This window comes from Bolinopsis microptera, chromosome 10, assembly GCF_026151205.1.
Source record: "Bolinopsis microptera isolate Bmic1 chromosome 10, MBARI_Bmic_1.0, whole genome shotgun sequence".
In the NCBI taxonomy this organism is placed as follows: Eukaryota; Metazoa; Ctenophora; class Tentaculata; order Lobata; family Bolinopsidae; genus Bolinopsis; species Bolinopsis microptera.
In genome coordinates this window covers 5,054,509-5,071,560 of record NC_087081.1, presented here as the reverse complement: position 1 = coordinate 5,071,560, position 17,052 = coordinate 5,054,509, and the positions used below count along the sequence as shown (strand labels likewise).

The window sequence follows — 17,052 nt, the reverse complement described above, 5'->3', positions numbered from 1 at the left end:
AGTAAATACCCTAGTAATGGCAACCACAGTAACTACACAAGTAACTGTAACCACAGTAACTACCCTAGTAACCGTAACCACAGTAAATTTCCCACAGAAAGCAACGAAAGTACGGCTCCGACGTTCCAACAGCGTCTCGACAAAACTGACGCGCAGATTTTCACGCTTCTAACTTACAAAGTAGGTTTTAAAGTAGATTTTAGTGTTACGGTTTAATACAGCGTGAGTGCAGTAGTATTGGCATTTGGCATGTAAGATATATTAAACTTTACCATTACAATGCGTTAATATTGAGTGTTTTACTCGTGGAGATATTCGTGTATAAACACACCTAAATAGCCTGATTTAATGCTATTATTAACTGAACTTCTTCAATTCTAAAAGTAAATCTTACCCTCCCGTTACTCCCTCAGCTAGGGGTGATGCAGGAGTATTACGGGTCTAGAAAGTTACCAGCAGGAGCACGAGGCGTGCCACAATCCCTCAACCAACTAACATCAGACGCCAACACCCTCCACGAGGTGGCCCTGGAACTACTGGACAGCTACGAGGGCGAGGATAAAAACACCAAACTCACTAAAATCAGAAGCTCGTTTCAGTCGCTTGTTTCCAATGTTGAGTTTATCAGTCAGAGCGTGTTGGTGGGAAGTGGTGGTGGGGATAGCGAGGTTGTAGTGAGGAGTACTGTCATGCAGCAGGATGAGGTCAGGATGAGGAGAGGAAGCTTCTTTGAGCGGATATTACCCTGGAAATCCAAAGAGGATCCGCCCCCGGGGACAGAACTGGTTACGAAACGGAGTAGTAAGAAACACAACAACAGATCACGTGCCAACACGAACTCGCCCCTGAAACTGTCCCCCAAATCCTCAACTGAGTCCCTGAACAAGGTGTCCTGTAACAGGCTCAGCTCCTGCTCCCACTACTCCACCGACTCTGAACTAGACTGTCAGGTGGACGGCACTGCAACTGTGAAACACCGCCACACAGACATCCCTCCCCTCAAGCTGCGGTCTGCACCTCATGTCACCTCGGGGACTAGGTCCCTGTCCAAAGCCTCCGCTCGGCACCCAAACAGGACGAGTACCTTCCAGGAACTGTTCCGGAGATCGACCATGGTGGCCTCCGAAGCGGAGAGACCGGTGATAACCGGGCCGGTCCTCCAGCATACGACTAATAAAATGATCAGCACCGCCGCAGTGGATACGGGCTGAGCTGGTTTTATGTTTCAAGGATTGATGTAATTTATTTTTATCATTTCATCGCGGAGATTGTTGAATTCGGAAGTAGTGTTTCTCCAAACACAAGGAAATATTATCCGACGTGGATACAAGTACGCAACAACTGAAGCGTTTTGGCTACATTGTACAAGAGTTTGCTACAAGAGTATAATACCGGGCTTCTGTTTATTTGTTGTGAGGATATTATCAGTTAAGATGAACAACAGTTTCGAGTATGCATTATCGCTTCAACTGAATGAAAGCAACCAAAGCGTATCCATGGAGTAAGAGGAGGTGGCCTTAAAATGTTGCTCAATATCAATGATCAAATTTTATCCAGAGATTTTACCAGAAACGAGAAATTAATTGTTTGGTAAAAGGAGTTGACTTAGTTGACTTGAGAATTTTCGTTAATCAATTGATTAATTGATCGTTAATTAATTAATTAATTGACTAGTTTAATTTCATTCAACTGGTTGGCTAAATAAGACTGACATTGATCGGGAGATGATCGTTTTGTAAATAGAAGATGTATTTAGTAGTTTTGTACAACGTCTATATAATTCAAAAATTTTCGAATACAAAACTTGTTATTCATGTACATAAATTTTACACAAATTTTTATAAAGTATATGATTCAAGTACGATCTAAATGTGCTCCAAGTTATTACCAAATTCTAAAAGCTAAGTTTTAATTTTGAGTATACATCCCATCCATTGCCTTACCGCTTAATCTCATTACAAATTATACAACTGTATACATTTAGAACATTTCTGTTCTAACCCTAAATTCTAGCGCCATAAACTATCAATATATAACATTCATCCCTACTAACAGTAACATAATATCAAGTTATTTATAATAATGTATCGGCAAGGTTAGACCTTTTAGCATGGCTGTCCGCTGTATGTGCTTTATATCGTTGTATTAGTCGATGTTATTTGGTCGTACGAAGAACCGTTTGATGATGAACTCAATCCTCCGAAGTCGAGCATGTGCTGCAAAGTTGCTGAGGTTAAACAAGCACCAGGCACTAAGTATAAATATATAAATAAAAACTTCTTCGAACCTTTTTAAATTGACTATTGTCGATGCTACAGAATTTAAAATACGTCCATATCGTACACAATCAAAACTTTTGTTTATTCCTATATCCTGAAGATAAATTTAACCTGCAAATAAAGTCCTGGAAATTTAATTAAGTTCTCTCACCTTTCACTTGGTCGGGAGTTGGTGGATTATACTCAAACCCTTCTGATGATATAGCTGAATCTATGTCAATCTGGTCAACAAACTTCCCAAACCTGCAATTTTGGAATTGTAAGTGATCAGATAACATTTGTTAAAGTACCCATAAATAATATAATAATGCGGACCCAGATTTAACGCGGCTGTTTATTATCCCAAATACTTACTTTTACTTTGGGCGATCCTCAATCGAAATCCCATTCACTGTCTGCCTCCACACGTCTCGATCGCACATAACAGTTCGAAGGTCGTCTAACTGGAGCCCAGTGTCACGGGCTACTACGTCCAGGAAGGTGAGTGGTCTCCTTCCACGGCCGGATTGGGCAAGTCGCCAGGGGAGGATAGTGGAGATAACTTGGTCAGAAGCTCTCATACAATGCCCAGCAAATCTGGAACGCCTCGACGCAACCACTGAGGCAATAGATGGAAGGTTGCCATAGATCTGCTTGAGGGTTGGATGTTTCTTCCACGAGATGTTCTTGGCCTTCATTAAAAGACGGGTGTAGCATCCGTTGAGGCGCTTCTCAAGCTGCTTGTTTATGGTCCATGTCTCTGATCCATAGAGCAATACTGGTTCGACACAGGCTCTAAAGAACTTGACTTTCAGTTGTTCGGAAATGCCAGAGGACCAGACTTTTTGCAGTTTAATACAGGCTGACCAGGCCATTCCTTTCCTTGTGTTGAAATCCTTTCTACTGTCCGCAATGAAAGAGCCGAGGTATTTAAAGTCATCAACCTGTTTAATCTGGCGGCCTGAGATGGAATGTAAGTCGACAGTGTCAGGGATGTTGAAGGTCATGAACTCGGTCTTAGAAGCATTCATAGCAAGACCAACTTGTGCGGCTGCATTTTCAAGGTCTGTCAGCAGAAGTTGGACTTGCTCTATGGTGTCTGACATTAAGGCCAAATCATCAGCAAAGTCAAGGTCTGTGATTTTGACCGCAGGCACTCTTCGACTTTTCCTAGGCACGATGGTAAGACCGAATTCTTCACCCATGCAGCTTCTGAGGACATAGTCAAGGACGATGATGAAGAGAAAGGGTGCTAGAGTGTCCCCTTGGAGAACTCCAATAAGTGTCCTAAAAAAGTCAGTAAGGCCGTCGATGGTCTGGACACGAGAGAACGATGAGTCATAAAGAAGCCTGATAGCATCTACAAGTGGAGCAGGGATACCGTAGAGGGAGAGGATGTGGAAAAGGGCATCCCGGTTAATGCTGTCGAACGCTTTCGAAAAATCGACAAACACAATTGCGGCTGAGCGATTTCCGATCTTGCATTCCTCGAGTATACGACGTAGGGCAAGGACCTGTGGGAGTGTGGATCTTCCTCTACGGAAACCATTTTGGTTTGGCCGCAAGAGGGGATCAATGAATGGGTAGATCCGGTTGAGGATGAGCTTGTTAAAAACTTTCGCTGCAACCGGTGCCAGTGAAATGCCACGGTAGTTTCCTGGATTAGTAAGATCACCCTTTTTGGGGATAGGAATGATTGAGGCCGTTTTCCAGGCTTGAGGGATCACACCATCCATGAGTGCTTTGTTACAGAATCCGAGGAGGTTTTCACGTAGCTGGGGAAGCTTCCAGACTGAGGGAGGGATGCTATCCAGACCGGGTGACTTGGAGGATTTGGCGGACTTCAGAACCGTGTCGAGTTCTGACATGCTGAAGGATGAGCAGCTGATGGGCAGGGTGTCAGAGACTCGCTGGTTGAAGAAGGGGAGGGTGAGGTCCGGCGGAGGCTGTTCTGTGCCTAGAAGGGACTTGAAGTGCTCGAACCAGATGTTGAGCCGTTCTTCGGTAGTGCCTCCTGGCACTTTGCAGTATGGCACAGTGTCGGAAGATGTTAGTTGCCTGATGATGTGCCAGGAACTGCGATGCCTGTGCTCAGGGTTAGTTTTCTCCAGCAGGTCAGTCTTTTGTCGAATGTGCTGTGAAGTAGCAGCATTATAGGCTCCGTCCAGTTGCTTCTTTGCGTCTTCAAGCTTTTCCTTGGACGAAAAAGAGGGGGAAATCCTGTGACTCAGGGACGCATCCTTTAGGATATTGCGATGGTGTGCAATATTAGGATCGTTGTAAGGATTTTCCCGTTTCCTCTTCCTCTTTTTTGGCAACACCTTAAGTGCTGTGCTTGTAACGCTTTTAACGAGCAGGTCGTAGTCGGACTCGAGCTCTGCTTCCTCTAGGAGTACACTGTACCTGTTTTTCACTTCCACTGCATACTGGTGTTTCATGATGGCATCGTGGATCAGTGGAGTCCAGTCAATGCTCCTAAGAGGGTCCCGTGCTGGAGTTTTGTTGACTCTGTAGCTGGCTTGAACAAAACATGTTACAATCCGGTGATCTGAACCGACAGTTTGCATGATGTTGTACGCTTGACAGTTCTTCACACTGTTTGCCCACTTCTTACGCCAGAGTACAAAGTCAATTTGATGCTTTGCTCTTTTGGGGTCTTCATAGGTCCAAATTTTATTAGCCGGTTTCTGGAAACAGCGGTTAGCAACTATCAGCTGGTGTTGGTCTACCAGATCCAGTAGTCGTTCGCCGTTGTCGTTGGTTGACTGATGGTATGTGAAACCGTAGCTATTACTGAGCTTCGCGTTGAAATCACCGCACACTGCTAGCATGTTGTGAGGAGGCACCTTAGAGATGATCCTGTTTAGAGCGTTGTAGAATGCAGTTTTATCTTCAATATCACTGCAGTTAGTAGGAGCATAACAGGAGAGGACTGTGAGGCGAGGATTCCCGTTTACATGGAGCAAGATGATTCTGCTATTAACTTTCTCTACAGATAGGAGAGATTTCTGAATTCTAGGAGATAAAAGAAACCCAACACCACCAACTGACGCATTAACTGAATTCTTCGTAGCAGAAGCAGTGATGAGCTGATATGATAAGATGTTTTCAATTCTTAGGGATTCTTTGTGGTGTTGGCGATGCTCTTGCAAGGAGATAACATCATTATGATGCATGAAGGCTGAGTGAGCTAACTCCTGTTTACGTGATACAGGGTTGAGAGTCCTACAGTTGAAGGTGCTAACCTGAAAAGGGGTTTTCCTACGAACTAAAAGGGTAGTAACAGGGTTGCTGCAACTATCAGGACCCACCCCTCCCGGGGGTTTTAGGGAGGGCCCGTCATACAGGGAGCTAGCTGCCACTGAGTAGTTAGGGGCTTGAACCCTAGTGCTGTTATCGTGTGTCATCATAAAAGTGAGGGGGGATTTTGTCTAATGGCTAGACATTGTTCCAGGCACGGCGCCACTGCAACCTGGATGTGACACTATAATCCAATACCCTCATCAGTAGGTACAATCACGGGTGCAGGTCTTCATAAACCCGGCTTGTTTTTCGAGGTATGTGCTCCTCTATTATCCCAAATAATCCGCGACAAATCGTGGTTTTGTTGTATAGTATAACTATATTATGGTAGTACCATATTGTTCTAGATGAATATTGAATAATATACCAACGGAATGAGGGCTAGATGCTCTTATACTCACTTTTCCTTAAGCTCGTAATGTTGAAGGTACAGCTCATATATCGCCTTCCTCAGGTTAGCGGTGCTGCTGTTCTCGCTGTTCTGAACACTTTTAGTAAGCAGCACTAAGTTATTTCTAATTATCGGAGAGATCAGATTTCTAATTATCGGAGAGATCATTTGCCACTAGTGGAACTAAACTATTTTTGAATGCATTTTGGCTGCTTTTAATTCTTTCTTGGATTAGTGAAACTATGTTACTATAAGATCGGTGCATTTTGGTTATTTTGAATTAGTTGATCGTGCGAAGAGGACAATTTTAGTAAAAGAGACTATATGCTATACCACTTATTTGAGAGGCTTCTTTAAATCAGTATGTTACGTTTTCATTTTCCATTAAATCACGCTAGTCAATTCTATCATATATCAGACCTCTCTGCCTTATTTTACTTTGTATCATTAGTTATCAATTTAGAGATTTAATTAAGTCGGTAACAGTTTCATGATCAGTGCTTCATAATCATTCAATGATTAGCTTTCTGTGCTTTGGCAACAATAGGAAATATGCACTCAAAAACTATTTTTTAGTAAAATTAAAGCTTCGTTATGAAACGAAAAATTTTACAACTAAATTTAATTTCAGTTCCTTCTCATTAAGCTAAATGAAGCTAAAATAGCATCTTCAAAAATTAATCAATCATAAATACAAACTTGAAAACGTTTTTTACTCAAATTGGTAATGATCTAAAACTGCAAATAGTAAATGAACATCAGTGTTTATGCTCGAATCATGATGTTCATTTTAGAATCCAGCTTAATACTTTGATATTAATACATAATCAATATCTACATACTTTGGGAAAGTAACAGAAAAGTCCTTAAACTCACATGCCAAACTCATTAGGTTTAGCACCCTTCTCAAACTCCTTATCAGCCTCATCATCGTCAACCGGAAAACTGAGAATATTCTTGAACTTCCACTCCACTCTCCTTTGAGCCCGATCTTCTCGTACATGCTCTGGAGTGGGTGTAGTCTCTTCTACTAACATAGGAGAAGGAGGAGGAGAGTCTACTGTCAGGTCGCTCATGAACTCCTCGAACTGTTGGACCAGCTTATGGTGCTCCTGCCACAGCTCTTGTAGAACTGTTTGCAACGTGTCTTCGTTGTCCTAAGATGTAGGAGAATTTTAGAAATTTTGAATGTTTTAGGGAATTTTTTCGAAGGATTTCTGCCATCTTCGTTGTTCATTTTACGATCAAAACTTTCGAATCGACAAAGACAATTTTCTATAATTGTCTTGACGTCTTGTCAAACTAGATCGAAAAGTATCCTGCGATTTTTATTGGCGTCATAAAATTTTTGTTTAGGACAACGAAGATGGCCACCCTCTGCACTCAGACACGTTCTCTACACAGTTTCTAATCGGTCTATTCTTTGTCTCTACATCTCAGTTTTCCGATAATATGACTCCGGCGTATCTTCGCGGTCGAATCGCGAATCATACTCTTCCATTCGCTCCAAACACTGTTGTTGCTCTCTTTTTATTTGGGCTATAATGCTTAGTATGCACTCCCCACTTCCTTTCTAAAAGAAAAAAAAAGGCAAATTTAACTTTTGCTGTTAAATAAAAAATGTTCCTCTGAAAAGGACTGCTAATTTAGTGATCATAGAAAATGCTTTTGGTTAGATTCATATAAATATATTAAAGAATTGCATTTTCGAGTAGATATGTTCAGAAAGGCAGTCTAAATGCGTTAACTTACATAGAATAGAACGTCCTCGATCTCAGCCCTCAGGGTTCTTACTTCCTCTGTCAGATCTAGGACCAGATTGTGTCTCTTACTCAAACCCTTTCTTTTGTTGTCCTTTACAAGTTGTGCTAGATTCGTTATCTTCCTTTTCGGCTCAGCCTGCGACATTGTAATAAGTAACTTCTTATTTGATTAGTCTGTCGAAACATCTGTCCCTCGATTTGCCGCCTCAGTTTTATGGGTTCTAGCACCATTTGTACAGGGCTAATGTTTATTGTTTAGTTATTAAACTGTTAGGCTATACTTATAGAAGTTAGCACAATTCAAATATTTCAATACAGATTTCATTTTGTCCTTGTAAGTCATATGTGCACAGAGTTTTTATTTAATTGTAATATTAAAATAAATCAACAAACTTTCCAGCTATCAATACATTCAGTAAAAAAATCAAAGATTGGGTGTAGCTAAGAGGAAAGAATAAAATTTAGTTTTTAATGACAAGTGTTAATTTCTTTATAATCATAATTTCATAACCTGCAAATTGCCTATTCAGTGATTATTCATCGGTTAAGATCAAAACTTGTTTAATATGCGTTCATTGCTAGTCAGTCATGCCATCTTGTTCAAGCAAAACAATAACGGTTTTTCCAGTCGTCCACCATGTCGATCAGTTAAGTCTAATGTTACTAAAAGACATGGTCATCAAGCTCACCAAATTCTAACTTTCAATCTGCTGTCAGCTAAATTTATAGATTTAACATGCCAACAAAGTCACAGTTAAAATAGTCATTTGTATAAAGAAACAGTCGAATAGTCGAATAGTCAGTGTAATGTGTGTTCAGCATTGTTTGATAACGTCAATGTCGTCGGGGGATGGTAGAAGTTTAATCTTTTGTTTGTATCGTCGCTTTTGCTCCTTATACTCCTTCATAGCTATATTTTCCTAATGTTTAAGAGTTTTTATCATCTTCTCAAGTATCATATTTTCACAAATTTAATCGATTGCCAAACATTTATTTTCGATGGAAATTAATGTTGTATATTCCCGAATCACCAAATAATCAGTATAAAGTTCATATCGTACCTCTTCTTTTATCCAAGGGTAGATTTCGGCGACTGTTGCTTTGTTTTTATCAGCTTTGTTTTTTTCTGCCAACGTATCATACTGAAAAAAGGTTAATATGATGAGCCGAAAATAATTTTATTGAACTTACTTTATGCTCCATGCTAACTTGCTAAAGGGGATAAGTCGCGGATCAAATGACAATATTTTAATGCTTAACGTATCTCATTATAAAGTTATAAGGCATCATTGTATATCACTTATAACGTGTGATCTGTGTACACTTATGATATGACGCCACATTGTCACGTACTCTACATTTAGCTTTAGCAGGACTTAACCAAAACCTTCCGAGACCCAGCAGAGACACGAACCCGGCTGCGATTCCTCCCTTGTTCCTTTTCCTGGTGTCCTTGATACCACCTGACTCAATGTCCGTTGTGCTCTTAGTTGAGGTACTGCCGGAGGATAAAGGCATGGCATCCTCTCTGTCTGAGCCCTTGAACTCACTTGCAGAGCTATCAGTAAGAACACTGAGTGATTCCTCAGAGCTTATCTGAGTGACATCATTGCAACTGTTAAAGGTGTTATCTGTGGATGTTGGGTTGGTACGGTCCCTCCGGAGGATTCCCACCACATCGGAGTCTTCTGATGCATCCGAACTGGTCTCCCGGAGGTCGTAAGAGAGTGTTATCTTCTTGGGTCGCAATCGGAGATCTTGAGAATCGTCATCTGAGTCTTCTCTTTTTGAGGACCCGGATGTGTAGTTGGAGGAGGAGGAACTATCATCGCTGGAATCAGAGGAGGAGCTTGGATTAGTTTCTCCACCATCAGAAGCGCTTTCTTCATCGGAATCTTGAGTGTCGTCTGAGGGGTGGATTAAGCTTTTGTAACCTGGACCATCTTCAACACTTGTAGACCCGTCCAATGACACTACCTCGAACTTCAGGACAACTTCATCTTCTTTTGTCGTGTCTAAGTTCGATAGTTCAATTACTTGCTCGATCTCCGGAATTTGAGCTACCAATTCAATACACTCATTTTCCAGCACAGCCTCAATTTCTTCAGGTTCCAATTCGTCTGTCTCACTAGCAGAAGAGTTTTCAAACACGAGGTCACCATTATCAGCCTCGTTCGACGCTTGCTCTTGGAACGACATTTTCAAGCGCTCTCCGATATTGTTTTAACACTGTTAAAACATATCCAATAGTACATAACATTAAACAAATCTTAGGAAGGAAGAGACAACAGTGTTTGGACAGACAGGCTCGGTAACAGTCTCTATCTAAATGTGCTAGACCAGTATGTTTCTACAATGTAGGGCTAGTAAAAAGTAATGGATAGATGCTTTCTTGGCAAAGGGCCAGGAATTTTAAAGCTTTTTTAATCAATTTTAGGGCATAAAAAATTTGATGCTAGTTGGCTCAAACTTACTGATTTGATACTTCCCAAAAATGAGCCAGCCCTGGACCTATTTGCAATGCTCGAGTCCTGAATACGGAAATCTATAACTCTCCAGACATTGAAAGTTGTATGCTATTTTCAGTTTCATAGGTGATAGTAAACCAGCGAGGCAACAACATAAATTATGAACATCTTAGAGAAAATAAAACAAGACCCCAGCAAAATCACCATTCTCACCACAATTATACACACACGTACCTTGTAAGTAACACCCTCATCAGCAGCATCAATAACCCGCTGATTCTGATACACCGTCATATCCTCGTTAGTGTGACTCCCTTTCTCTGACTCAGCTGCCTCCGACTGGTTCGTTAGACTCGCTGCAACAGACATGTCTAAATCTGGTTATATCTAGTTTAACTGATCTGGTGCCAAAATATAACAGTTTTCGGAGGGGTTTTGGGCGGGTAAAAAGTACAATTTTATCAGGGTTCCGTGTATAATATCAAGGTTAATTTTAAGGGAGAAGACAGCTTGATCCAAATAGTTTATGGCGATCAAGCGTTTCTTTCAAGATTGCAACATCATGGTCTGTCAGGAGTTTGATATAAAATTCGTTATAACTTCGCTGTGACAGCAAGGTTTATCAGACAGCAACATATCACAACGAAACAGCTACAGAATACAAATTTGGGCGACAATGGGAAGATTGTGCCACCTCCCAATTTTATACATGCTTAATAAACAATATGTAGAATGTTAATCATTGAAAATACGTATCATAGTCAGCCAGCGCCCAGCATCCATTAATATCATCGTTCCAGCTGTTCAACAAATGAACACTGTTAGAGAAAGAAGGATCAGCATATCAGCATATCAGCATATCAGCATATCAGCATATCAGCATATCAGCATATCAACATATCAGCATATCAGCATATCAGCATATCAGCATATCAGCATATCAGCATATCAGCATATCAGCATATCAGCATATCAATTATCAGCATATCAACATATCAGCATATCAGCATATCAGCATATCAGCATTTCAGCATATCAGCATATCAGCATATCAGCATATCAGCATATCAGCATATCAATTATCAGCATATCAACATATCAGCATATCAGCATATCAGCATATCAGCATATCAGCATATCAGCATATCAGCATATCAGCATATCAGCATTTCTCAACCTGCAAATGTTTTCCTTTTCCAGTTCTTAAGAGCAACTTGGTTAACAAACTCCTTATTATGAACTACAAAAGGTTCCTCAGTGAAGTAGTCTATCTTAGCTACGTGATAGGTGGGAGCACATCCGCAGTAGGCACAGGTGGAGGAGGCTGGCAGATCACTCTCAAATCTGAATTGAAAGGGGTACTTTTTAGAGAGATATTTGTTATTGGTTAGAGACACAAAAATTACTTGGCATCAGCTTTACTGATGTGATGATGATCACTTTCCGATGATAAAAAGTTTTGATTCCATAATCTTACAAACTCGATATGGTATAGTTAATAATGTATTGTTTTTGTAAATTAGAGCTTTAGCCACAGGTAGGTTGGTTTGCACGGAGCCCCACAGTTTTAATTCCTTGTTTAACTAGCCGTACAGCAAGGATATCCACTGTGTTCACCAGGTTAGGCACATAACCAACACTACCCAGCCAAAATCAGCTATATAGTTATACTATGGTTTTCTCCCGATAGCCTAATATCGGCTTCTTGATAGCGATACGAACACGTTTCGTCGTCTCTACCGCTATCTAATTCAAAATGAAACGCTAAAATTAATAGAGTTTTCTGGCCGCGACCAATCCCACAAATAATCGAATAATAAAAACAAAATATTGATTAACAATTAACATTTAAACAACTAAATCTAATTTCTACAAACCCTTCACAATCACAGTCCCTACAGCGCCCCCTGACGATACCCCTCCTGTCCTCCGAACATCTCTCAACTGGCAGACTCTTGAAGTACATTTCCGACCATACCTTCAATGCGCGGTCTTTATTATTAATTTATTGCTAATTCGTTATTCGTTGTCAATATTTAATTAATATCAGTAGTAAATTACTAATTCATTTAATGATTTATTGGTGTGGTTGATTTTAGGCAGAAAATATTACACATACAAATTTATCTGATAACTCAAATTTATTAAATGAGTTTGAACAAAACTCTAGCTTGTGTCTGAAATCTAATAACGAAAATACTGATTATCAAACTAATGTAAAGTAAGGAAAATATGATTTATACCTCTTTAAGTTTTTCAAACTCTTTCTTCTTCTTTTCTTCAAATTTCCGGATTTCTTCTTCCATCTCCTCTTTGATCTTTCTCAACTCTTCCTGTTTTGCTGCCTCCTTAGTATAATTGGTATCGTGTAAGAACAAAGAGTTTGTTAATAGTCTTAATAGTTCCTCCAAACTCCCTATGACTACCGTCGGGGGATTCATTTTTGAATTTGAGATAGTGAAAATTGAGAAAAATGTAAAGTCTCTGTAAATTATCAAAATCCATGGTAACCATTTCTTCTTCAGAGGTGGCAGGTTTTACTTTCTTCTTAAAGTTAGCCAAAAAACCGCCGATCTTCGAAGGAGGTTTAGCTTCTTCTTCTTCGTCTTCTTCTGCTTTAATTTTTAGGTCCTGATCCTGTTGTAAATCTTATAAATTCTAAAGTTTATATATTAAGTTGTTAGCATGCCAGGTTCAAATTTCTTTTTAGGTTGTGTCTGACACCTTAATTAAAATAAACTGTAAATTATATCTATTACATCAAACCTTCTCCTTTACGACAGCTTTATCTTCACCTTCTACTTCAGTTTCAGATATTGGCTGATTTTCCTGAGTGTATGTTAAACATTATCTCACTATATAACTACCAAATAATTGAAAAGTTAGATTCAAGCATGCAAAACTATAAATGGAAGCAAATGGACACTATTAAAAATAAACATAACGTTATTTCACTATTAAATATCAACTATGGCATGTCTCTCAGCAGAACAATCGTGCCTACCTCAGGCGGAGGTGGCCACAGCAACTCGTGAGTTGAGGGAGAACAGAGGCAGTAATGACAAGGGGATCCCTTGGGAGCTCTCTCAAACTCATCACAGTCACAGTCTGTGCAACTTCCTCTTATCCTTCCTCTGTCGTCTATGTTCTTTGGAGCCATCCCGCGAGTGTCTATTAGGTTTTCTTCGTCCTGACTGTTGTCGTCCTATGTGATTAGCAATGATGAAAAAGGGAAACAAATCATCGTGGGGGCTTTTGGAAAATCTTGCAAACAGACTAAACAGACAAATCTTTACTATAATTGACCGTACCTTATTGAGGCCGTCATGATAATTTTCATCAAATCCTTCTGCATCCTCAGGATTGGGTAACAGCTTTATCCACGGGTAAACATCTTCTATGGCGCCTACAATATTGATGATCTTTTTAATTTCCCGCAATAATCATTTTGAGAAACAATAATCGTTTTAAAAGCGATAATTGGACAATTAACGCAATTATTTCTTATTATGAGGCAATAATCACTATCAAGTATCATGTTATAATTAATGGAGTATAACTGTACATGATGAAAGGTCGCGAATTATCATTTTGGTTCGGGAAATAGGGCCGCATTTCTTGGTCGAATTGTGATTATATTTATTTTGGAGCTGGAGTCATGTGGTTTCTAGTTAGATGATTATAATTTGAAAGAACTTATCTACACAATTACTTATATTTTCGACCCTTTATCAGCATGTAAAATCCGGATTGGAGTATTATTTATGAGTCGCATTGTTATAATGTATTCTGTGTAAAATTATCTTTATCCCGGTTGTTGCGACAAGTGAAAATGCTCTTATTAGGGAAATGAGTTTACTCGACGTTTCAATGTAACTACATCGTATTCATGATCTCAAATTATTTGTTATATAGTAGTGTTGAAAGTATTAAAACTTTTAATACTTTCAACACTACTATATAACAAATAATTTGAGATCATGAATACGATGTAGTTACATTGAAACGTCGAGTAAACTACTTTCCCTAATAAGAGCATTTTCACTTGTCGCAACAACCGGGATAAAGATAATTTTAGACAGAATACATTTATCAGCATAGTTTTAAAAGGCCTATTAGGCGGTGCAGGGGTCCTTTTATCATGATATAAAGTTCAAAGTTGTCGAATAATATTAAATGTATTTTTCTGTACACTACTTTATGGGTAGATTGAATTGCTTGCACCTATTTTATTTCTATAAATATGTTAATCTTTATGTTAGTTGTGAAAATAAAATTCATGAATAACATTATAAAGGAGTAACATTGAATGTACCTTTTTTTACAGACTTCTGAGGGGATACATACTCTTCAGGAGGCTCCGGAGTTGAAACACTGGATGCGCTACTTTCTGGACCGACACAAAAATTAAAGTTCACTTAAAAAGCAAAAAGAGTTCTAAATAATTTAGCTGCAGGAAATTTCAAGATTCACAAACAACTGTAAAAATAAAATTACCGCTCTTGCTGCTCTCCGAATTCTTCTCAGAATCATCTCCACCGAAAATTTTATTCTTCAAATCAAGAAAAACCGCCATAATAGCTGAAAGCAGATCAAGCAAACACAAATGATAACAATGAATGTTGGACTTAGAGAGCTGGTAGCTTGGAACAGTTGAGCTGCAGTGTAACAACCTCAACTTACGATTGTGAAAAGTGTGCATCATGTGTATCATGATTGGGTGTTCGCAAATTATTTTCGTAACGTAAGGCATGAAGATTGAGTTTCAATTAATTATAATAAACATCAAGACACAATTGAGAGGCTAATTGGTAATTAGTTGACTAAAGTCAAGCTGTCAGTTGAACAACTGAATAATTTATGCTAATCTACAATTTGTCTTTGGTAAGTTCAGATGAGTTCCAATGTTTATATTTTCAGGACTATTCTCAGAGAATCTGCAATGATTAAATCTCAGTTTTATAAACAAATGCAGACGTAAGATTCTGGAAAGGCAGAAGAAAGAATGTAAGTCTGTAAGTGTAAGCGTATTTTATCATAAACTGATAGGCTAGCAATTTCAAGTGTTGGTTATGTACCTAACCTGGTAACCTGGTAACCTGGTAACCTGGTAACCTGGTAACCTGGTAACCTGGTAACCTGGTAACCTGGTAACCTGGTAACCTGGTAACCTGGTAACCTGGTAACCTGGTAACCTGGTAACCTGGTAACCTGGTAACCTGGTAACCTGGTAACCTGGTAACCTGGTAACCTGGTAACCTGGTAACCTGGTAACCTGGTAACCTGGTAACCTGGTAACCTGGTAACCTGGTAACCTGGTAACCTGGTAACCTGGTAACCTGGTAACCTGGTAACCTGGTAACCTGGTAACCTGGTAACCTGGTAACCTGGTAACCTGGTAACCTGGTAACCTGGTAACCTGGTAACCTGGTAACATTGTAACATTGTAACATTGTAACCTGGTAACCTGGTAACCTGGTAACCTGGTAACCTGGTAACCTGGTAACCCGGTAACCCGGTAACCCGGTAACCTGGTAACCTGGTAACCTGGTAACCCGGTAACATTGTAACATTGTAACATTGTAACATTGTAACATTGTAACATTGTAACATTGTAACATTGTAACATTGTAACATTGTAACATTGTAACATTGTAACCTGGTAACCTGGTAACCTGGTAACCTGGTAACCTGGTAACCTGGTAACCGGTAACCTGGTAACCTGGTAACCTGGTAACCTAGTAAACCGGTAACCTGGTAACCTAGTAACCCGATAACCTGGTAACCTGGTAACATGGTAACATGGTAACCTGATAACATGGTAACCCGACCCGGTAACCTGGTAACCTGGTAACTTGGTAACTTGGTAACCTGGTAACCTTGTAACCTGGTAACATGGTAATCTGATAACATGGTAACATGTTAACCTGATAACATGGTAACCCGGTAACCTGGTAACCTGGTAACTTGGTAACTTGGTAACTTGGTAACTTGGTAACTTGGTAACCTGGTAACCTTGTAACCTGGTAACATGGTAACCTGATAACATGGTAACATGGTAACCTGATAACATGGTAACCCGGTAACCTGGTAACCTGGTAACCTGGTAACCTTGTAACCCGGTAACATGGTAACCTGATAACATGGTAACATGGGAACCTGATACTTTTTTAACGAGCTGGATACATTTGTAAAACAGCTTTTTAAACAAAGGATTGGAGCTCAATCCGTGCAGACCAATCTACGTTAAATTCAGATTTATTAATTAAGTATTACAAATGTACAAATGTACAACCACTTTGCGTCAATGAGTCATTTAAACTTGTAAACAAATAAAACAAGTTTTCGATTTATTGAAATGCGTTAGTCGTTCTATCCTTATTACAAATTCACTAGTTTCTTGTAGTAACACTACTGCATAACTTAGTGACGCAGGTAAACCGTCCGTTTCTCCTTTCTGTTATACTTACAGCGAATCCGCGAAAAATCCTTTCCTCGTTTGAGACTGTGGTTTTAAAATTGGTCATGGGAAAAAGGGTTTAGTAAATAACTGCGGGAAGGGTTGGGTTTAGTCTGGCATTTTAGTAAAAACTTAGTTCGGGATATTAATATAACAACAAACTATGGAAAATTTAAGAATTAGCTCAGTAGCTGGTTTTGGCTATGTATGTGGGTTTCGGTATTTATGGCCCCTTAAAAATCTCAGTCACGGGATAAAGTTTGTTGATTAAATAACATCTCGAAATAAAGTTTCACAGCAATTATAACAGGCATGAAAAATTATCATTATTCAGCCACACTCCTTGTGTCCAATCTTTACAAAAACACAGCCTCTTTCTTATATATCTGTTATAATCTGTTAGTAACGT

The 17,052-nt window shown here is 39.5% G+C and overlaps 2 protein-coding genes across 7 annotated transcripts in view; one reads left to right on the top strand and one right to left on the bottom strand.

Annotated features, from left to right (window-relative positions):
• The window catches only part of LOC134821909 (rho guanine nucleotide exchange factor 12-like), a 40,402-nt gene extending 38,546 nt beyond the window's left edge, over positions 1-1,856 (top strand). For 4 of the 5 annotated variants that reach the window (XM_063832732.1, XM_063832735.1, XM_063832737.1 and 1 more), the window contains 2 exons: positions 98-180; positions 414-1,799. In XM_063832732.1, coding sequence (XP_063688802.1) covers positions 98-180; positions 414-1,211 — 881 coding nt within the window. In that variant the 3' untranslated portion in view covers positions 1,212-1,799. Of the gene's footprint in view, positions 1-97; positions 181-413 lie in introns of all 5 variants that reach the window. The other variant, XM_063832736.1, reaches the window with a different exon arrangement.
• LOC134821910 (uncharacterized) lies at positions 1,716-14,875 on the bottom strand. 2 transcript variants are annotated; one of them, XM_063832738.1, is made up of 16 exons: positions 14,681-14,875; positions 14,499-14,573; positions 13,495-13,589; positions 13,188-13,388; positions 12,950-13,012; positions 12,695-12,820; positions 12,427-12,531; positions 12,061-12,161; positions 11,361-11,527; positions 10,418-10,539; positions 8,777-8,857; positions 7,705-7,851; positions 6,829-7,109; positions 5,963-6,042; positions 2,431-2,522; positions 1,716-2,216 (listed from the first exon to the last, which is right to left on the bottom strand). In XM_063832738.1, the coding sequence occupies exons 1-14, from the start codon at positions 14,757-14,759 to the stop codon at positions 6,012-6,014; spliced, it is 1,674 nt and encodes a 557-aa protein (XP_063688808.1). In that variant the 5' UTR covers positions 14,760-14,875; the 3' UTR covers positions 1,716-2,216; positions 2,431-2,522; positions 5,963-6,011. The 2 variants fall into 2 exon arrangements, with proteins under 2 accessions (XP_063688808.1, XP_063688809.1); XM_063832739.1 differs by lacking the exons at positions 1,716-2,216; positions 2,431-2,522; positions 5,963-6,042 and having other exon boundaries at positions 6,528-7,109.
• Positions 14,876-17,052: the final 2,177 nt, after the last annotated feature.

Coding starts and splice junctions, on each gene's coding strand:
- LOC134821910 (XM_063832738.1), bottom strand. CDS start 14,759: ATGGCGGTTTTTCTTGATTTGAAGAATAAAATTTTCGGTGGAGATGAT. Junction 12,821..12,949: donor AAGCTGTCGTAAAGGAGAAG/GTTTGATGTAAT, acceptor GATTTACAACAG/GATCAGGACCTAAAAATTAA. Junction 7,110..7,704: donor TCGAGGACGTTCTATTCTAT/GTAAGTTAACGC, acceptor CCTACATCTTAG/GACAACGAAGACACGTTGCA.